The sequence below is a fragment of the Podarcis tiliguerta genome, assembly GCF_965153285.1.
Source record: "Podarcis tiliguerta genome assembly, chromosome: 17".
Taxonomy (NCBI): domain Eukaryota; kingdom Metazoa; phylum Chordata; class Lepidosauria; order Squamata; family Lacertidae; genus Podarcis; species Podarcis tiliguerta.
The window spans coordinates 27400013-27420826 of record NC_139550.1 but is presented as its reverse complement, the minus strand read 5'-3'; the positions used below and the strand labels follow the sequence as shown (position 1 = coordinate 27420826).

The following is a 20814-nucleotide window of genomic DNA, read 5'->3' as shown; positions in this document are numbered from 1 at the left end:
TTCAAACTGGATTTCATTCTTGGCATTTAGTGCACAAGAGAGACGGATGAATGGATGGCTCCGTTCCATCTGCCCTATCAGAGCTCATATCATCCTTCCCCTTTACATGCCAGTATTTGTAGTTAGCTGGAAAGCTTGCTGTTAAGTGATGGAACAACTAAAATTAGCTAAGAGAAACTAAATTCTCTCCGCCCTGGACAATAGATCTCCTGAAAGCTATTACTTGAAACAAATACCTTTCCTGTTTCCCTTGTTTAAAACAGAAAGAAAAAAGAAATAGGGGGAGGTTGACATGCTGGGGAAAAACTAACAGGAGATTGACCTAGAGTTCCTTGCCCACAAATCCAGATGTGTCAACAGCAGTAGTTTGGCCTTTCAAGATTTGACACTTGTTATGTCACGTGCCAAAGAAAGGAAGGACATTGGCTCTCCCCCCCCCCAGTGCGTAATAACGCAGTCATACAGAGGGAATGTTATCAATAGGGGTTTGCGATATTAGGACAGAAAACACAATGATCGCTTTGGACTTACAGTGGTACCTCGGGTTACATACGCTTCAGGTTACATACGCTTCAGGTGACAGACTCCGTTAACCCAGAAATAGTACCTCGGGTTAAGAACTTTGCTTCAGGATGAGAACAGAAATCGTGCTCTGGTAGTGCGGCTGCAGCAGGAGGCCCCATTAGCTAAAGTGGTGCTTCAGGTTAAGAACAGTTTCAGGTTAAGAACGGACCTCTGGAACGAATTAAGTACTTAACCCGAGGTACCACTGTACAGAAATGTCCTTTGGGATGGAAGACCATCTGCCAAGTCTTTCTTTCTTCTTTCTTTGGCAATTCCTTGTAGCCGAGTAAGATTGTCTTCCATGAACACGGTTTTAACACTGAGTCCGTATGTGACTGTAGAGGCCAATTCTGGATCCACACGTCCTTCCAAAGTGGGGACATTGGTTTCTGGGCAGGAGTTGATCATGGTGAGGGTTTGCCAAGAATGCCTTCCTCTTAGCACGTTTCTCCCTTGCGTCCTGAGTTCGAGTGTCTTCAAAGCCCATGACACCTTTGGTAAAGGCTGTTCTCCAATTGGAGCGCTTGCAGGCCAGTGTTTCCCAATTGTCGGTGTTTATACCACATTTTAAAAGATTTGCCTTGAGAGAGTCTTTGAACCTCTTTTGTTGACCACCAGCATAACGCTTTCCATTTTTAAGTTCGGAATAGAGTAGTTGCTTTGGAAAGCGATAATCAGGCATCCACACAATATGACCAGTCCAGTGAAGGTGATGTTGAAGAATCATTGCTTCAACACACTGACGAGAAACTACAGCATATACCCCAATGACCTGCATTGGCCGGTGCAAAAACACAGGGGAGTCGCAAGGGCGCAGGAGATTCAAGATCAAAAGCAGGAGCAGTGCTGAAAAACAAGGTCCGTCTTGCCCTGGTTCAAAACCAACCCTTCGAAACTAGGCTTTTATGCTCCTATTGTAAGGTTCTCTAGACCTTAGCAGTGGTGGCCTTGTTCCATGAAGGAATTCAACTCTGTTAGCTGTGTAAACTTCTACCATTGCTTGATTTCCTTGCCAACAATTGTATGTATTCCTATTTGGCCCAGGAAAGAATCCACTGGAACAGGTCCTGTTATTGCCAGTAATGTCTCTGGAGCAAAACGCTGCTGGGAGAGAATGAATATTAGCCTCCAGTGTTAGAAACTGAGATAAGAAAGCTAGGAGATTCACTGCATGTACAACTATAAAAGAAAATGTGATGAAAATGATGTATAGATGGTATCTAACACCCATGAAATTAGCAAAGATGTACAAGGGGTGTAACAAATGCTGGAAATGTAAAGATAAAGAAGGTATATTTTACCATATGTGGTGGGAGTGCAAGAAAGTAAAAAGCTATTGGGAAATGATATATAATGAATTGAAAAAAATGTTTAAATATACCTTTGTTAAGAAACCAGAAGCACTCTTACTTGGTATTGTAGGGCATGAGATAAATAAGAAAGATAGGAAATTATTCTTATATGCAGTGACAGCAGTGAGAATATTGATAGCTCAGAAATGGAAGCAAGAAGAGTTACCAACATTGGAAGAATGGAGAATGAAGATGATGGACTTTGCAGAACTTGATAGACTAGCAGGAAGAATTCGAAATCAACGAGATCAGAGATTTACTGAAGAATGGGAAAAGTTTTCAGAATATATGCATAATTTAAGTGAAAAACAAATAACGCTTGTAACCTTTAATGAAGCTTTGTAAAAAAGAAAGGTTAGAATTTGAGTGAAACAAGATTTAATCTATAAATAATTAGGTGAGATCTCAGAAATGTGTAGGAAATTAAGAAGGGAAGGAGTACCAGCCAAGTTGAGGGAAGTAAAAAAAAAAGAAAAGAAAGAGAATGGATGTAAAAAAACTGTATGAATTGTATTAATTTGTTTTATTTGTAAACTGAATAAAAATTATATTAAAAAAAAAAAAGAAAGCTAGGAGCTCAAGGGCACCTTAAACCAAGGTTATGGGCGCAACAATGAGTGTCTAGGCACATTTTTTATAACAAGAATATAAAGCTGAAAATGAATGAACTGCAGCTAAAATATCATGTTCATTTTTCACACGGTCCGGTCCTTCCCCTGCCCACCCCCCTAATATTCTGAAGAGGGTCTCTTCTCCAGCCTTCAGAGAGTAGCTGGAAGTGGGGAGGCAGAAAAAGCTCCTCCTTTTCTTCCAATCTGCAGTTTCAATCTCAAATCTTAGGTGCAGTATTGCGCCCAGAGCTCAGAAACTGCTCGTGCTAATGAAATACCCTGTTGCAAAGTTTAAGGCACCAGAAAGTGTGTAAAGAATGGATAACCTTTAAAGAAAATCTAAAACAATATTGTGAAAATGCAAATCTCATGACAGGTCTAGATTGAATCTTGAATATTAAGGAAAACTATAAATGTAGAAAATTTTCTGGATGTGTAACGGATATAACAGGAAATGCGTCAAGGTAAAGAATATGTAGAAAGCACAATGAGGTGAATCAGAAGTGTGTGTGATGTTAGACGATGTCTTGTTAGTTAATGTTCATTGTCATTGAGGTATTGCCTTGTCTGTCTGCGTTGTTATATGTAAACAGTTTTGCAATAAAGTTAAAAGAAGAAGAAATCCCCTGCTGCAAAATGCGCCTGGAACAATGGGAGTTTCGAATGCTGTTAGCCTCCTAGTGGCCAATCTAGCTGGTAGCACGATACTCACAGGGCACCTGCTCATTTGGGTCCGAAGAAAGGAAGTTTGGCTTTCACTCTTTGAGAGCAATTGGCATGAATGAAAACAAAACAAGGCACTTTATGTAGGTTGTATCTGAGAGGGTATACCATACAGTGGTGCCCCGCAAGACGAATGCCTCGCAAGACGGAAAACCCGCTAGACGAAAGGGTTTTCCGTTTTGGAGGTGCTTCGCAAAACGAATTTCCTATGGGCTTGCTTCACAAGACGAAAATGTCTTGTGAGTTCCTGCGGGGTTTTTTTTCCTCCCCCCCCTTTTCCCAAGCCGCTAAGCCGCTTATCAGCTGATCCGCTAAGCCACTTATCAGCTGATCCGCTAAGCCGCTTATCAGCTGATCAGCTAAGCCCGCTAATAGCGCTAATCCGCTAATGGGCTTGCTTCACAAGACGAAAAAACCCGCAAGACGAAGAGACCCGCGGAACGGATTCTTTTCGTCTTGCGAGGCACCACTGTATTTGCTGCAAACACCAGCACACATCAGCAGAGCTGGGCGATACCTGGTTTTCAACATTGTAATATATATCCACCAACTAAACATTGCGATATATTATGATGTCTGAAATAAGGGTGGAACTATGCATATGCAATCCTGCCTTGTGATTTTTGCTGGCACCTGCTCTCGTGATTTGCGTGAGGCAGGGGAGATTTGAGCTGGCAGACTTAAGAGGGGCTGCAGGAATCGAGAGAGAGAGAATTGCATGGCTTCACTGTTTTCCCCACATTGTGATTTCTGATTCGCAAATGCACAGATACTTATCGCGATTCGAAATATTTGGCCAGGTCAAAAATTATGAAAGCAGTATCACGATATGGGCTTCAAACCAGTTTGGGATGATATATCGCCCAGTCCTACAAGCGAGTTGAGGCCTAAGCCCCAACTCAAAATGCAAAATCACATTTAGTAAAATCAGAGCACAGCTCTATTTCAACAGAAATAAACTGAGCCAGTTCAGCTCCAAGAGACCATTACCAACTGTAAAAGAAATTCTAGCATTTAACTTTCCAGCCTAAGCTGAGATGACGGTGTCATTATAAATATATGAGGCTATTCACGTACATGGCACAGATATACCTTTTCCTAAAAATGTCAGTGGCTTGCTAAGAAGGAAGAAAATGAATAGAATTCATTCTTACTGCATGAAGAATTAAGCGTTTGGCTTTATACCAGCTAGGCAAGTTAGTCTGAAGGCCCGCTGCAATGTGCAGGTCTTTAAAATGAAAACCTTTGTCTCAGTAATATGAGCATATTGCTGGTACGTGAAGCCGACACGCACAAAAAAATTACTTACAAGCTTTAGAAAATAGAAGCTTTGGCATTTGCATGCCTGATCTCCTTCAACAGGTCTACAGGGAGAAGAAATATAATTTATTAGCGCTCATTTGGCTCAGCAACAATGGCTTCTTCAAAAAAAAAAACACACACAAGGGGAAAAGAGAACATTGTAATTGAAAATAAGTGCCCTCTTTAGCGAATAAGCCTCCAGCGCCTGAGGCGGAGAGGAAACTACAACTGATGTACTACAAGGCATTACAAGAGTGCTGGGTGCTATAGCCAGCAATTATCCTGGTATTTAACCAAATCTATCGCTCATCAGCAAAGCGTTTAGTGCGGCAGTCGGAGCGAGACAGGCTGACATGGAGCACAGTTACTTAACTGTCCCCTGCAGCGATTATGCTTTTCCACAGCTCAAGAGTCATGTCAAATTAAACAACGACGCATTGACTTTTCGCTTCTAGAAACATTACGGTGTGATTGACAACTCAGGGATGCTGCAAGCTGGCCGGTCGCTAGAACCTGCTGCCGGAAGTTCTTCTTATTTGTGAGGCTGGCTTCCTCATCTTACCTCTTTTCTGGGGGAATTGCCTCCTGTGCTATTTTACAATCCTCTATCCCAACAACTGATTGGTTCAAAATTGGGAAAGGAGTACGACAAGGCTGTATTTTGTCTCCTTGCTTATTTAACTTATATGCAGAATTCATCATGCGAAAGGCTGGGCTGGATGAATCCCTAGCCGGAATTAAGATTGCTGGAAGAAATATCAACAACCTCAGATATGCAGATGACACAACCTTGATGGCAGAAAGTGAGGAGGAATTAAAGAACCTTTTATTGAGGGTGAAAGAGGAGAGCGCAAAATATGGTCTGAAGCTCAACATCAAAAAAATGAAGATCATGGCCACTGGTCCCATCACCTCCTGGCAAATAGAAGGGGAAGAAATGGAGGCAGTGAGAGAGTTTACTTTTTTGGGCTCCATGATCACTGCAGATGGTGACAGCAGTCACGAAATTAAGAGACGCCTGCTTCTTGGGAGGAAAGCAATGGCAAACCTAGACAGCATTTTAAAAAGTAGAGACATCACCTTGCCAACAAAGGTCCGTATAGTAAAAGCTATGGTTTTCCCAGTAGTGATGTATGGAAGTGAGAGCTGGACCATCAAGAAGGCTGATCGCCGAAGAATTGACGCTTTTGAATTATGGTGTTGGAGGAGACTCTTGAGATCCCATGGACTGCAAGAAGATCAAACGCTTCCATTCTTAAGGAAATCAGCCCTGAGTGCTCACTGGAAGGACAGATCGTGAAGCTGAGGCTCCAATACTTTGGCCACCTCATGAGAAGAGAAGACTCCCTGGAAAAGACCCTGATGTTGGGAAAGATGGAGGGCACAAGGAGAAGGGGGCGACAGAGGACGAGATGGTTAGACAGTGTTCTTGAAGCTACAAACATGAATCTGACCAAACTGCGGATAGCAGTGGAAGACAGGATTGCCTGGCGTGCTCTGGTCCATGGGGTCACGAAGAGTCGGACACGACTGAACGACTAAACAACAACAATCCCTTGAAGGCTCCTTATTATCAAGTGATATTCTCCTCCATGGGCAGGAGGAGCGGAAGCCACAATCTGCTTTCCAAACCAGACGCTCTTCCCTTTCCCAGATAATCCAGTTTGCCTCTGTTTGAAAAACCTTTTTGTTGTTGTTGCATCCAGTGCCCCAAAGCAGCCCCCTTCTCAATGGAGCTTGGAACCCTGAATTGCAAGAGACGAGCAACAGCTACTGGTTCATCTTTTCAGGACGTTTCCTCAAATGGAATTTCCACGCTGAGTCCTCCAATTTCCCTAGGGTTGCCACGAGGGATAAATGCAGGGCCAACTGGCCTGAAGGTCTCTGGAATAGTCTTATACAGTACAAGAAAACCACACACAAACCTATCCATATAGCAAGTATCCACAGGTAGGCAACGACTCTGGGATGCAAAACGTGCATTTAAAAAGCCATTTCCTTGGCTGTGTTTCTCTCTGTCGTACTCCAGGGAGCCAAGGAAATGGAAACTCAGAGCATGGCCATGTAGATGCAGGAATGCAGCTGTAAAATGCATATGGCGTGCAAAACGTATATGGAGGGCCAATCCAAGACTGGTCCCAGAGACCCTCTGCATAATCCAGAACCCCCTATTATTATTATTATTATTCCAATAACCCCCCCCCCCCCAAGAGAGCCACATTTTAAAGGGTATAGAATAAGTCAGCCAAAGGCCTGGTTAAAAGGGAACGCTTTTGCCTGGTGTCTAAAGGTGTATAATGAAGGCGCCAGGCGAACTTCCCTGGGGAGAGCATTCCACAGATGGGGAGCCACTGCAGAGAAGGCCCCGTTCTCCTGTTGCCACCCTCCGCACCTCTTGTGGAGGGGGCACACGAAGGAGGGCCTCGGAAGATGATCTCAGGGTCCGAGTAGGGTCAAATGGAAAGAGGTGATCCTTGAGGTATTGAGGTCCTGAGCTGTTTAAGGCTTTATAGGTCAAAACCAGCACTTTGAATTGGGCCCAGAAACTAATTGGTAGCCAGGGCAGTTGGACCAGGATTTGTGCAGTATGTTCAGACCGCCTTGCTCCCGTGAGCAACCTGGCGGCTGAATTCTGCACCAGTTGAAGTTTCCGAACCGTTTTCAGAGGCAGCCCTATGCATTGCAGTAATCTAAGGCCGTGACCCTTTGGCTTGGAACGCCCATTTATGCCAGCTTTCATCTTTCATCTCTTGGGTGTCAATGCACTTCTGGCCTGGGGACACTCCTGTGCGTGAGCGTCTGCACACGGGAACACCAACCCGTCTAAGACAAGGGGCCGATGCCCTTTGCCAGATGCCACCTCTGTTCAGAAGGGAGACTTGTCCCCACAAGAGGGCTTTTAGGCAGCTATGGAACGCCCTCTCCAGGGACGTATGCCTGGCATCAACTTTATGGTGGTGGCCCTTAAAATTAACCCTGGGATTTAAAATACAGTGGTGCCTCGCAAGACGAAATTAATCCGTTCCGCAAGTCTCTTCATCTAGCGGTTTTTTCGTCTTGCGAAGCAACCCTATTAGTGGTTTAGTGGCTATTAGCGGCTATTAAAGGCTTAAGGGATTAGCGGATTAACTGCTAAAAGGCTATTAGCAGCTTAGCGCCTTAGAAAAAGGGGGTGGGGAGTGGAAAAAACCCTCAAGAATCGCAAGACATTTTCGTCTTGCGAAGCAAGCCCATAGAGAAATTCGTCTGCGAAGCACCTCTGAAAACGGAAAACCTTTTCGTCTAGCGGGTTTTCCGTCTTGCGAGGCATTCGTCTTGCGCACCACTGTACGCTATTTAAGACTCTCTGATTCTTGTGTGCACTTTTATCTGGGGTTTGCTTTGTTTGTTGGTCTTAGGACTGCAAAAAATAAAGAAAAATTTAAAGAATTGGACCCTGTGTTGATGAATGTATGTACAGGTTTTGAATGAATGCAAAAAATACATAGCGATGGAAGACCTGGACAGAGCATGGTCAACCAAAAAGGCTCAGTGCCATTTTGCACCCAACTTGGTTCCCTAGACAGGCTTACCTGTGCTGGTACCTGCATTCCAGCAGCTCTCTTTATCTATCGGCGGCAGTTTGGCAGGCTAGAGAAAGAGAACAGTAGCTACACGGGGTCATTGCCTAGCAAGGGTCCCACATTTGAGGCCCAGCAGCAGAGATCAGCATTGCTAAGCATCTGCTGAGAGCTATGGTTTGACTGAAGGTCCATCAGATACACCTTGCTCCCTCCCAAATTCCTACTGTTCCTCTACAACAGCCTTTCTCAACCTGTGGGTCCCCAGATGTTGTTGAACTACAACTCCCATCACCCCTAGCTAGCAAGGCCAGAGCTCAGGGATGATGGGAGTTGTAGTCCAACAGCATCTGGGGACCCACAGGTTGAGAACCCTCTGCTCTCTCACCTGCCTGGCAGGTGGCGGTCGGAGCAGCAAGGCTCCTCCTTGCTTCCACCTGTCACAGTCCCACCAGGTACAGAAAGAGCCAGCGAGGAGGCATCTCAACAGAGCCACCCGATGGACCTTCTCAGCACCATGGAAGGGTACACCATGGAGAGAGCTCAGCGGCAAGAATGAGGCCCCCTGCACCCACAGGAAGAAGAGTGAGCCCACAAGCTCCTAGGTGTGTATAAGGGGGGGGGGCAATTGTGGGTCTTTCCCCTAGGGCTCACCCTGCTCCATCTGCCCCCCCCCAACTTCTTTTACACCTCCCAGCCTCTTGTCTTCTTTGGCTATCTCCCTGGAACCTGAGTTGGGAACGCAAGAGTCCAGCAACAACTCCCCACCCCCACCGCAGGGTCTCCGGAAAAAATGCCACCCACTGCTGACACCTTGGTCTTCTTTCTCAGGCTCGTTTCAAAAACCACTCCTTCGTAGTCTGGGAAAAGAGCTGTCCAGGAATTCACAATGCAAAGCCAACCCCACATTTAGAAATTGTGAGCCAAGTCTACTTCCCTATAAACTCACGTCCTTGCTGATGGTGGCAGGCCGTACTTAGTTAAATAATGAGGGTGAGTTTGGGACAGAGTCCAAAATCTACCTTAGCTTTCCTGACTTCTATACTTTATGTGGAAGGGAGAGAGAGAGAGGGATAGAGCGCAAATCATGGAATGTGACTAGCCAATTTGATTTTAACCACCTGTTCAATAGGAAACTGAAAGACTATTAAAAAAGGCAAGTCATTCAAACACAGCGGAAAGCTTTTGTCTGGGTGGGAACAATGGAGCTGAAAACACACACACTTGCGTTTGAAGTAAAATGACTGAATCCCTAGATTTGCTGCACTGGAAAAAACCATTTCTTTATAGATGAGATTGTACCAGCAGAGACTTGCCAGGCATGAAGTTATGTTAGGTTATGTACTGGGGGGGCAGTTGTGATCTTAGGCAGCTGGTTCCCCAGGTAGCTTTTCAGGTGATATATAATTACACACATAATGAAAAGCCAATAAGCACACAATACACATCATATAGCGTAGCACCAAAGAAAATGCATGCACATATACAGATACATAGAAGAGATACATGCGCACCACCCCATAGGCGCATGCCTGCTTACAGATACATCTGAGCAAGGACAACGGTGTACGAGCCCTCTGGCATCTATGTACATATGGAAACTAAAGCACATTATATATTACCTAAATATATATAAAGCTAACTTTTTAGTCTTGGGAAAACAAAAGCTATCCTCATATAACAGCCAAATTCCTACATAACTCAATTTCGACATCTCATCTGGTGTGAACTGCACTCATTCCTAGTGTAAACCCCGCCGTGCTGTGCAATGATATACTGTAATGTCACCTCGCAATCTGGATTTACTATAAAGGGCTTCTGACGAGTTTCAGAGCAGTAAACATTGCAGCGAGGTGTATTTCACACTGAGCTGGTTTTTATGAAGAACACTTCACCGCCCAGCCACGGCACCCAGATGATGAATGGTGAAAGATGCATGACAAGCTTCATCATTGTTTGTAAATCTTAACTGTTCCTGCTCACTAACTCTGCAGGCAATTTTCAAAGACAGCGGCCGACAGAAGGACAGCACAGCTTTCCTGAAGGTTATTCAACTTGTTCTTGGCCTAAGCTCTGCCTCCCAGGAGCTAAGCACTGGAAAATAAACTTGCTGGTTACCAGAACCCCGGCATCAAGCAGGGTGCTAAGGAGAGCAAACTTAAGAAATGCCATCTCTAAGGTACCTTTGCAACAGACACTTCCATTGCCTTTTCGCTGCTTTTTTACTCAGCTAGTCTACAGGCACAACAGAGTTCAAAATGTGCTAAGAGCAACTAAGGCCGGGCTAAGTGATTTTGTGCATCAGTCTTAAAACTGTCTGCACAAATTGCACAGCTGCCTCAAACTACTTGAATTGCCACTTTGGACATTGGTTATCCTTAGGCAACGACCCCTTTCATCTTCTATAGAGCATAGAAGACTTAACAGCAATTCAGCTTTGTTGTCTTGAGTCAACAACACTTCCATCCAGACATGCAAGAAATCCAAGGGAATTTAGACCTTCCTCTTTTGTGTATCCTTTTGGGTTAACAGAGATGCTGAACTGAGTTAACAGCATAGGGGAGGGAATTGCATGCTGAGAAAAGCAGAAGCATGACTGGGATCTCAGGTATGAAGCAGAACTGACTGCAAGCACCCAGGTAAAGGTAAAGGGACCCCTGACCATTAGGTCCAGTTGTGACCGACTCTGGGGTTGTGGCGCTCATCTCGCTTTATTGGCTGAGGGAGCCGGCGTACAGCTTACGGGTCATGTGGCCAGCAGGACTAGGCTGCTTCTGGCAAACCAGAGCAGCGCACGGAAACGCCGTTTACCTTCCCGCCAGAGCGGTACCTATTTATCTACTTGCACTTTGACGTGCTTTCGAACTGCTAGGTTGGCAGGAGCAGGGACCGAGCAACGGGAGCTCACCCCGTCATGGGGATTCGAACTGCCGACCTTCTGATTGGCAAGTCCTAGGCTCTGTGGTTTAACCCATAGCACCACCCGCGTCCCCTTGCAAGCACCCAGAGACCCACATAAATGAGCTTGATTCCCAGATCATCACATTCCCAGGCCATGAAGGGTTGCTGATTCTAAGTAACAAAATAATGCCATCAAACCCATATGAAAATTGTTGTGTGATCTGCAGCTCCATCTTGCTTTTCCATATCAAACCTGGGATGCCAGGGAGGCCCTGAACCACAGCTGAACATTGGTAATGGACTGGATGTGATTTAACGAACTGAAACTAAGTTGTGGCAAGTCTAAAGCTGCTCTTGGTCAATAAGCCTTTTGATCCAATAATCAGATTTCAGCTTGATTTGGATGGGATTGCTCACCTCTTTTCCAGGATGACGAGGAACCATTCATGAGAACTCTTTGGGTTCGGTCAGCCAACCAGCTACAAATCCACCTAACAGTTACCTTGTTCAATCCACATTTGACCAGCTTCCACACGAGAATATCATGGGGGACTTTGTCAAAAGCCTTACTGAAATCAAGATATGCTATGTGCACAGCATTCCCCTGATCCACCAAGTTTGCAATTCCACCATAAAAGGAAATGAGATTGGTTTGGCAGGACTTATTTTGAGAAACCTATGTTGGGTTTTAGTACTCACAGCATCCTTTGCCAAGGGTTCATAGACCAACCGTTGAATTTTCTGTTCCAGGACCTTCCCTGGTATTGATGTCAAGCTCACCGGTCGGTAGTTACCTGGGTTATCTTTTCCCCTGTTTCTGAAGATGGGGACAACATTTGCCTGCCTCCAGTCAGCAGGGACCCCAACAAATCATAAGTTTAATCTAAGATTCATGTATTGATGGTCACTGTGTTTTCAATATGAACCGACTGTGGTCTCTTGTTAGTATTATTTTGATCGCCTCTTTCTTTTTTAATTGCAATGCATCTCTCCCGCCCCTTTCCTTCTTAAATCTGCAAATTTTATTTTTGAAACTCCTCTTTTAATTTATTCATTATCAAGGCTTATATCCTTTCCGTCATCCTAATGTCACAGGGCAGGTAACGTACCAACTTCACTGGCCGCTGGCCTGATTCTGGGTGCACTTCAAACTAATCATCTCATCTCCTTTGCCACTCCCGCCCCTTTCCACGCAAACTTACAGCAGCATTAGTGACGGGAGATTCTTGTAAGAAGCACATGTACTCATAATGAAATCATGGCAAACGACATGGCTCTTGATGTCCTAATGAGGACATCAGATGAACTAGGAACCATGTTTCCCTAAATTAAGTTCCCTAAGCTTTCTTTTCCTTTTCTTCCTTTTACTTCCTTTTATAAACAAGAATGTTATACAAACAAGTATACCAAGTTTTCTAGTGTCATTTGTATATCACAAAAATAGCATTAAAAATGTGGAAAAAGATCTACAACATATGTTTCATTAATGGTGGTCAATATATAGGTTCTTGGTTCATGAATTGGTTTAAACAGTTATAAAGAAAGGAAGGAAGGAAGGAAGGAAGGAAGGAAGTTTGGTTAGGTTCCCTAAATTAAGGGTCATCCCCAGAACCAGATTTTAGCATTGCAAGACTTTCCATCGCCACTGATGGCACGTGTATTTGGGAGAGGGGAAAGAACTGGCCGAGCCAACGGGAAATTGACCTGAGGGGGGCGGCTACTGCCCTACACAAAGAGGTATTTTCAGGATTTAAGCCTTTAAGATTATTTTCCAAACCATTTGTTTCTGAAATCTTTATTTGCCTCCCCTGTCTCTAAAAAGATGCCGTGGGTGGAAAGGCCATTGGCATGGCTATGGGACCACCAGATTCCCCACTCGGGACTGAGCCGCCATCGTTCTGTAATTAGAAAGCATCGTTTCCTTGGAAGCTGCAAGATAGCACAGTAGAGAACCTTGCGTGAAAAAATAAAGTCAGAAGCTTCTCACAAACTTCCCGCTATTCACAAAAGAAAAATATAAATCAGAGGGCGGCTTATATCTCCTCCCTATGAGCGCAAACACACACAGAGAGAGAGCATAAACAGGCAGTTAACTCAGCAGAACAACATTAATGAAACGGTAGGTCTAACGGTGCTAATATATGAACTGGCGAAGCCGCCATAAAACGAAAGTTACACCTCAGGATTCGGAGGCAAGTAACAGACTCTGTGAATTATGAAGAAAACGCCGTACACTTTGGTTATTAGCTGTGGTTTAAAGGACATTCCTCCCTCTCGTCTCCCTCTGTCAGATAAGAAATCTTGCTGCCTAATAACCACAGTGGCTGCAACACTTGAGGAATAGAGGGGGCTCAGAAGTATTTATGCTGGAACACTGACAGCTTTTTCAGTTTGTGGGTCAGTATTTCTGCCCCATGCTGTTCCGACAAACACATCTTTGGGCAAATGCATTACTATAGGGAGAGATCAAGAGAAGCAAAAATAAAAATAAAATAAAGGGTGCGATCGGGGCCACTGAGAGATATCTCTTATTGTCCCTCCCAAGTCAGGAACAAGGTTTGGGAAATGGGACGGGTTTGGCCATCAGCAAAAGAAAAACGAAAGTGACGGATGAAGTCCTATTCAGAAATTTCCCCCTCACATAGATGAAGGAATAGCAGAGGTGTTCTTCGCTGCCCTGAGCTGCCTCCGGGTGCAACTTACCTCTTATTTCCGCAGGGACATCATTAATCACGGTGATGTTCATATCAATGCACCCAAGGATCAGGTTGAATCCTGCACCCACTGAAGTCAAGTTACCTAGGCAAGTTGACTTTTTCGGAGAGAACATGTTGTGAGTCAGACGACTCACCAAAGGAGCGTCTCCATCCCCATCGTTCTGCCTGGACACTGAGGTCCAGCACCGAGGGTCTTCTGGTGGTTCCCTCCCATCAGATGTCAAGGAAATAAACAACTATCTGACTTTTAGAAGATGGTGCTGACCTTTAAAGCCCTAAATGCCCTCAGCCCAGTATACCTGAAGGAGCATTTACACCCCCATCGTTCAGCCCGGACACTGAGGTCCAGGTTCGAGGGCCTTCAGGTGGTTCCCTCACTGCGAGAAGTGAAGTTACCAGGAACCAGGCAGAAGGCCTTCTTGGTGGTGGCACCCACCTCCCGTCATATGTCAAGGAGCTTCACAATATTCCAAAATACCTGAAGGAGCGTTTCCACCCCCATCGTTCAGCCTGAGGTCCAGCTCTGAGGGCCTTCTGGCGGTTCCCTCCCTGCGAGAAGTGAGGTTACAGGTAACCAGGCAGAGGGCCTTCTCGGTAGTGGCCCTGTGGAACGCCTTCCCATCAGACGTCAAGGAAATAAACAACCATCTGACTTTTAGAAGACATCTGAAGGCAGCCCTGTTTAGGGAAGTTTTTTATGTTTGATGTATTTATCGAGTTTTTAAAATTCTTTTGGGAGTCGCCCCGAGTGGCTGGGGAAACCCATCCAGATGGGCAGGGTATAAATAACAAATTATTATTATTATTATGAGAGCTACAGATCTGGGGCAGAGCAATTTGCTTCATATGCACCAAGTCCCCATTTTGATCCCCAACTGCTTCAGCTGGTGCCAGGAATGTCCCTGGAAGGTCGCTGCCAGTTTGAGTAGGCGACACTATGCTGCATGGACCAATGGTCTGACTCAGAAGAAAGCAGCTCCCTATGTCCCATAGCCCTGTCTCAAGAGTGGGGAGCGTTTTTTACTTGGGGGGTTGCCCTCCCTTCTGGGCAACCATCCAAGGCCCACATTTCTGTGGTGGGCAGAGACAGAGGCTCATTTCTGCACATGCAAAAATACTCTCATCCTCCTTGCGGACAAGCAAAAGGCGATGTTACAGTGTGAGGGCAAGGAGAGAGAGGCAGTGCATATTTTGAATGCTTTCATTTCGATGAATGGTTTCTATGGGGTTCCACGGTCCCCGCTCTTCCACCTGAACGGGAAAGCCACTTTCGCCCTGCAAAGGAGGTGGTGTTACAGGCCCCTCCGAGCAACTGGCGGCCGGGGATCTCCCTCTTTTGCCGCCTCCAGCTGCTCCAGTTTTCCCACCCTCCCACCCTTTAACGTTCTCGTCCTTGACCTTGCTATGGACCTCGTTTGGTCGCCGTTGAGGGGCCTGGTAGGAATTTTTCCACTTGGCAAATTGGCACCAGCCACTTGGCTTTTGCCTACCTCGTAGCAAATCATCACAACTTTCTTGGTATTGGCGGTTAGGCATTGGTATTGTTCTGTAGATGGAAGAGGGGAGGAAGCGCCATCACCTGCCCCACATATCGAAGGGTAGTCCGATAAAGGATTCCGGGGGGCGTGGCCCTGTCCGAAGCCTATGGAGGTGAGGGCCCAAGGCACACCCCCAAGCGGTGACCCCGGGGGAGTTCCTAGTTGATGTGCATCAGCAGGACTCCCCCTACTAGTGGTTAACCCTTCCCGGACTTCTAGTGGATGGACTAAAGCCGGATATAGTCGGTTAGGACCAATGCCTAAGCCAATACCGCTCATGCCTGTAACCAATAAAGTTGTGGCCTTATTTAGCCCATTAACCTTGATTATTGTGTCATGTGTCATTATTTCCACTGGGGGGGGGGGGGACTTGCCACGCAACGCATTGTGTTGTTTTAGGGAGAAGAGCGCACACGGACAGCACCAAAGAGATTTGTCTGGCCCCGGACTGAAAACGCGCAGCGTTTGTTTGAAATGATCCATGGGTTGGCAAAGAGGAAGGGCTATTAGGAGAACCATCAAAAAAGTGCGCCACGTCTTTTAATTCACACCCTTCATAATTGTACCTGAGCTTCTCATGCCGGCAGGTCCCCCAGCTATGGAAAAACACTCCGTCAGAGCTTGGAAAACACCGCTGGAGCTCAGTAAATTACATCTCCTGGCTTGTCCGCCGCTGATTGATGAGTGAACTTAGGGAACAATATCAGTATGTGGAATATCGTTTGAACGAGTGGTCAATAATGATTGAAAACAGGGCATTTTCTGCAGTTTACTAAGGCGCACGGCACACTTCTCCTCCGCCTAGAATCAAGGCCGCATTTGGGGAGGCATAAATGTACTTTTAAAAGCCCCCACCCACTTCTTGTTTAAAAAAATACCTGATTAGAAGAGGAATTTAACAGGTTAGTAGGAAGGGGAAATAGCACGGCAGCCGAAGGGATGCCTTTGTTTTTGGACCACAATTTGATCTGCTGGATTATCTGCTTACCATTTGCTTTCGTTTCAGAGAAAGAGGGGCTCTCCTCAAAGGTGAAAATCTGGGGGACACAGGCAGGAGCCCCAACGCTCTGCCCCAAGTAGGAGCCGGAAGGATAGTAAGAATGCATTCTGTACTGGGAACTCACACCATGGCGGTTTTCTGGGCTTTTCACCTGGTTAGAGAAAAACAAGAAGAAAATAACGCCTGTTAAGCCAATCAGAAACAGGAGAACAAAAATGGAGTTACTTTTAATGCCCCCCAACATAATCTTTTGGTCACCAGGTGGAACACTGTATTTTTCTTGCACTCAATTTGTAATTGAAACCGTCAGTCTGAGAACCCCTTGTGCCTGGAAAACTCAATTTGCTCCCTGCAAAAAGTCATTGCCAGGGTTGGTGTTCTAATTTTCTGAAAGGGTTTTCAAGCTAGAAAGAGATGCTGTTTTCCCCAGAGCTTGGAAAGGAACTAGTGCAAGTTCAAGACGTCCCAAAAGGGAACTAATTCCAGTTCACAGTCGTCCCTCTATGGAATGAACCAGTTCGATTCACCTTCAGTTCATGGTTCAATTGAAGCTCATCCAAACCAGGCATAGGCAAACTCGGCCCTCCAGATGTTTTGGGACTACAACTCCCATCATCCCTGAACACTGGTCCTGTTAGCTAGGGATGATGGGAGTTGTAGTCCCAAAAACATATGGAGGGCCAAGTTTGCCTATGCCTAATCTAAATGATCCTTGATAATTTATTTCCAACATTCAGAATTGTTACAAGCTGCTTTATGAAACATACTTAAGAAGACTAAGAAAAGATCAAAGCATAAACACAGAAGAATGTGAATTGTTTTACTTTATTTCCCCCAACCGTTACGATCTTTAGGATTAGAGGCCGAAAGATTCTGAAGCTTAAGAAACACATGGAGAGATGAACCAGAAATTGTTTTAACTTCCACCCCAAAACGAACTAAATTCATGTTCCGTTCACTTAGCATTTACGGGAACTACTTTGAACTGGAAAGTTTTTTTTAACTAATTCAGAAAACTTGGTTAAAAACGAAGCAGCTGATTCCAAGCACTGATTACGTTTCCCTGTCTACTGTGGTCAAATGACAGCATTATTACAGCTCAAAGGTTTTGCAAGCTTTGGTAGTAGTGATTCTGAAATGTGCAATGCTTGCTTGACCAAAATTACCTGTGGGGCAAAAGAAAAGGGGCTGTGTACATCAAGATATTCTGCTCAGGCCACAGGGCAAGAAAGCAGGTTGGTTGTCACAGCACCACAAAGGGATTCTGGTTGTGGGAATGTTCAGGATGGCAGGAGAGGATATATTGTTTACTAATATCCTTCCTAACTTGCACTAGCAAGTTCCTTTACTTAGCAGAGTTTACATTCCCCTTTTTACATGCACAGCAGACAGCTGGTTGCAGGTTTGTGTGAGCCTCTCACTATTATACAATTCAGTCTGTCTCAGATTGAATTGTACATTCTTGGTAAGTTCCCTTGAATCCCTCTTAAAAAGAACAAAGACGCCACAATCTTATTCAAAGTGAATACAAGAAGTTTACTCACATCAGTTCACGGTTGGATCCCTGAAGGCAGACTTAGTTACAAATATGTACATGTGGATCTACCCCATATGGGGGAATGATCCCAGTGCTTCTGCTAGCTGAGAGCTAGCAGAGCAGTCCTAGCTAGAAGCTGGTCAAACGAAAAAGGGAGTCGAAAAGAGGGAGGACTTGTCCTTTTGTTACCTGGACAGGTAAGGTCACGCCCACCTTCTATCACATGCAAAAGGAAGGATGCTCCAGCCAGGAGGAACAGGAAGTTTCGACTGGCTGGACCAAACATTCCCTCGTGTGTCTTCTCTAGCATTACAAGGAATGTTGTACTTGACTGCCTCTCATGGATCACATCCCACACTGGTGGGTGAAAAAGGATGGAAGCAAACTGAGGCCTTTGGATTGAACTGCTGGCCCCGTCCATGCCAAAGCTTATTTGATGTTTGCAGCTGGACGTGCACAGTCCACACAAATGGAAAAGCAAAGACTAAGAACACCAGCTGAAGAACAACTGGAACCCACTGAGCTCTTTGAAGGCGTCTTTATTCTTTTAAAGAGGGATTCAAGGGAACTTACCAGGAACGTACAATTCAATCTGAGACAGACTGAACTGTATAATAGTGAGAGGCTCACATGAGCCTGCAAGCAGCTGTCTGCTGTGCATATAAAAAGGGGAATGTAAACTCTGCTAAGTAAAGGAACTTGCTAGCCTTGAAGGCAAGAGTCCCAACCCTTAAGTTCACCCCCCCTCCATGTATGTACACAGCCTGTCCTCTGTTGCGATGCTTCCACATTACACAATAACTCTCTGCACAGGTTGGTTTTTCAAGCCTGCTGTCCGTGCCATGATCTCTCTTTACTTTCCCCCACCATCCATCCCCTAAAAATAATCACTGGACAAGGACAATATAATTTTAGCATCTATTAAATGGCCCCCACTAGCCGCTGGTGCTGAAAGGAGGTCTGGTTTGTTTTCCTTCTCCAGAGGATGTGGGCAATGACCTGTTTCCTTTCAAGCCTTCTTGTTTTCCTCTCATCTCACCCATTCCTTAAAAAAAAAAAAAAACCCACCTAAAATCCCAGGACCCAATGAATTATTACAACTATTATTATTAGTACGTGGTCGCTGGCTAGCAAGAGACATGTTTTATAATCTTATTACCCGCACCAAGTCTGTGAACCACGGTACGACCGACAGACGGAGGCTAGGCTCTGCAAACAATATGCGCTGGATTAACCACTGGAGAAAATCTAGAAAGCTTTAGGCTTTGTTTTATTAAACTGTTTAGAATATATACCACAGTAAATCTGAGCCACAAGGTTTCCTTTTTATAGAGCTTAGCTACCCTGTTTTATAGTAACAGTAAAGAACAGGCGAGACATAAAAATGCTTGACCTTAGCTCTGCATTACAAAAGGGACCAGAAAGATCATTTGCCCAATGAAGATGACGGGAGTCGCGTCTTTTAGCTCCAAAACGCACTGAGCATCCTTGCCCTCATGTGCTACGGGGTGTATGTGTGTCCCCCCAAATACACTACTGATTCTGGTGGCGAGGGAAGAGGGCAAAAAGATCTGAGCAGGGAATGAGTAACTGTGACTCTTTTCAGAATGAGAAACTGTGCGCTGATGCAAATCTTCCCAATGTCCCTTGTTATAGACTTCTTCTAGGTTCGTGTTCCACAGCCAGGATGGACCTGAGACCGATGGAAAGCTGGACTTGTTGCATGCCCTCAGGGGCATTAAAACACGTGCGCACACTCAGCATAGGTGTGCCTTAGTCTTGCTGCATGTTCTTTGCCTCCCAAAGGAAATGCATCTGTTGTTCATGACTCCCTGGTCCTGAATGGGGTAACTGAAGGAACAAGTGCACAGCCTGGGAGTCATTTTGGACTCACAGCTGTCCATGGAGGCGCAGGTCAATTCTGTGTCCAGGGCAGCTGTTTACCAGCTCCATCTGGTACGCAGGCTGAGATTCTCCCTGCTGCAGACTGTCTCGCCAGAGTGGTGCATGCTCTGGTTATCTCCCACTTGGAATAATGCCATGCGCTCTATGTGGGGCTGCCTTTGAAGGAAACTACAACTAATCCAGAATGCGGCAGCTAGACTAGGAACCGGGAGCGGCTGCCGAGACCATATAACACCAGTCCTGAAAGACCTGCATTGGCTCCCAGGACGTTTCCGGGCACAATTCAAAGTGTTGGTGCTGACTTTGAAAGCCCTAAACGGCCTCGTCCGGGTAGACCTGAAGGAGCGTCTCCACCCCCATCATTCTGCCCGGACACTGAGGTCCGGCACCGAGGACCTTCTGGCGGTTCCCTCACTGCGAGAAGCAAAGCTACAGGGAACCAGGCAGAGGGTCTTCTCGGTGGTGGCACCTGCCCTGTGGAACGCCCTCCCACGAGATGTCAAGGAAATAAACAACTACCTGACTTTTAGAGGACATCTGAAGGTAGCCCTGTTTAGGGAAGTTTTTAATGTTTGATATCTTTTTTTATTACTATTATTAATATTCTGTTGGGAGCCACCCAGAGTTGCTGGGGAAACCCAGCCAGATGGGCGGGGTATACATAATATAGTATTATTATTATTATTATTATTATTATTATTATTATATGAGCCTGATGCTGGGAGTGGAGAGAATTGCTAGTCCCTGCGCTCATTCTCTCATAGTAGGGCAGGTTGCAAGGCTGGCATCTCCTTTGCTGATTCGGGAAAAATCCCAATTCTTCATTAACTGAGTCCGCAGGATTATCACAGTCAGACGCAGTCGATGCGTGGCAGCTTTCCCACACCCCAAAGCAGTGCCCTTTCTCATAGGTTAACTTGGGGTAACTAACACCCAGCCTGCAGGCCTGATAGCCCCCTCTCCACAAATCTCGCTCCCCCACACCCCGCAAGACTTCACTGATTTGGTCAAAACTAGAAAATTACGGAGACACAGTGTGGAGGTGGACAGAGACGTTTCAACCTGTCCACCTAGTCCAAGACCCCAATGAGATATGCAAAGAGT

General features: G+C 45.5%; 1 protein-coding gene across 1 annotated transcript in view; it reads right to left on the bottom strand.

Moving 5' to 3' along the window:
- The window catches only part of DMRT1 (doublesex and mab-3 related transcription factor 1), a 62596-nt gene that overhangs the window by 12508 nt on the left and 29274 nt on the right, over positions 1-20814 (bottom strand). The window contains exon 4 of the mRNA XM_083420454.1: positions 16257-16419. Coding sequence (XP_083276580.1) covers positions 16257-16419 — 163 coding nt within the window. The remainder of the gene's footprint in view (positions 1-16256; positions 16420-20814) is intronic.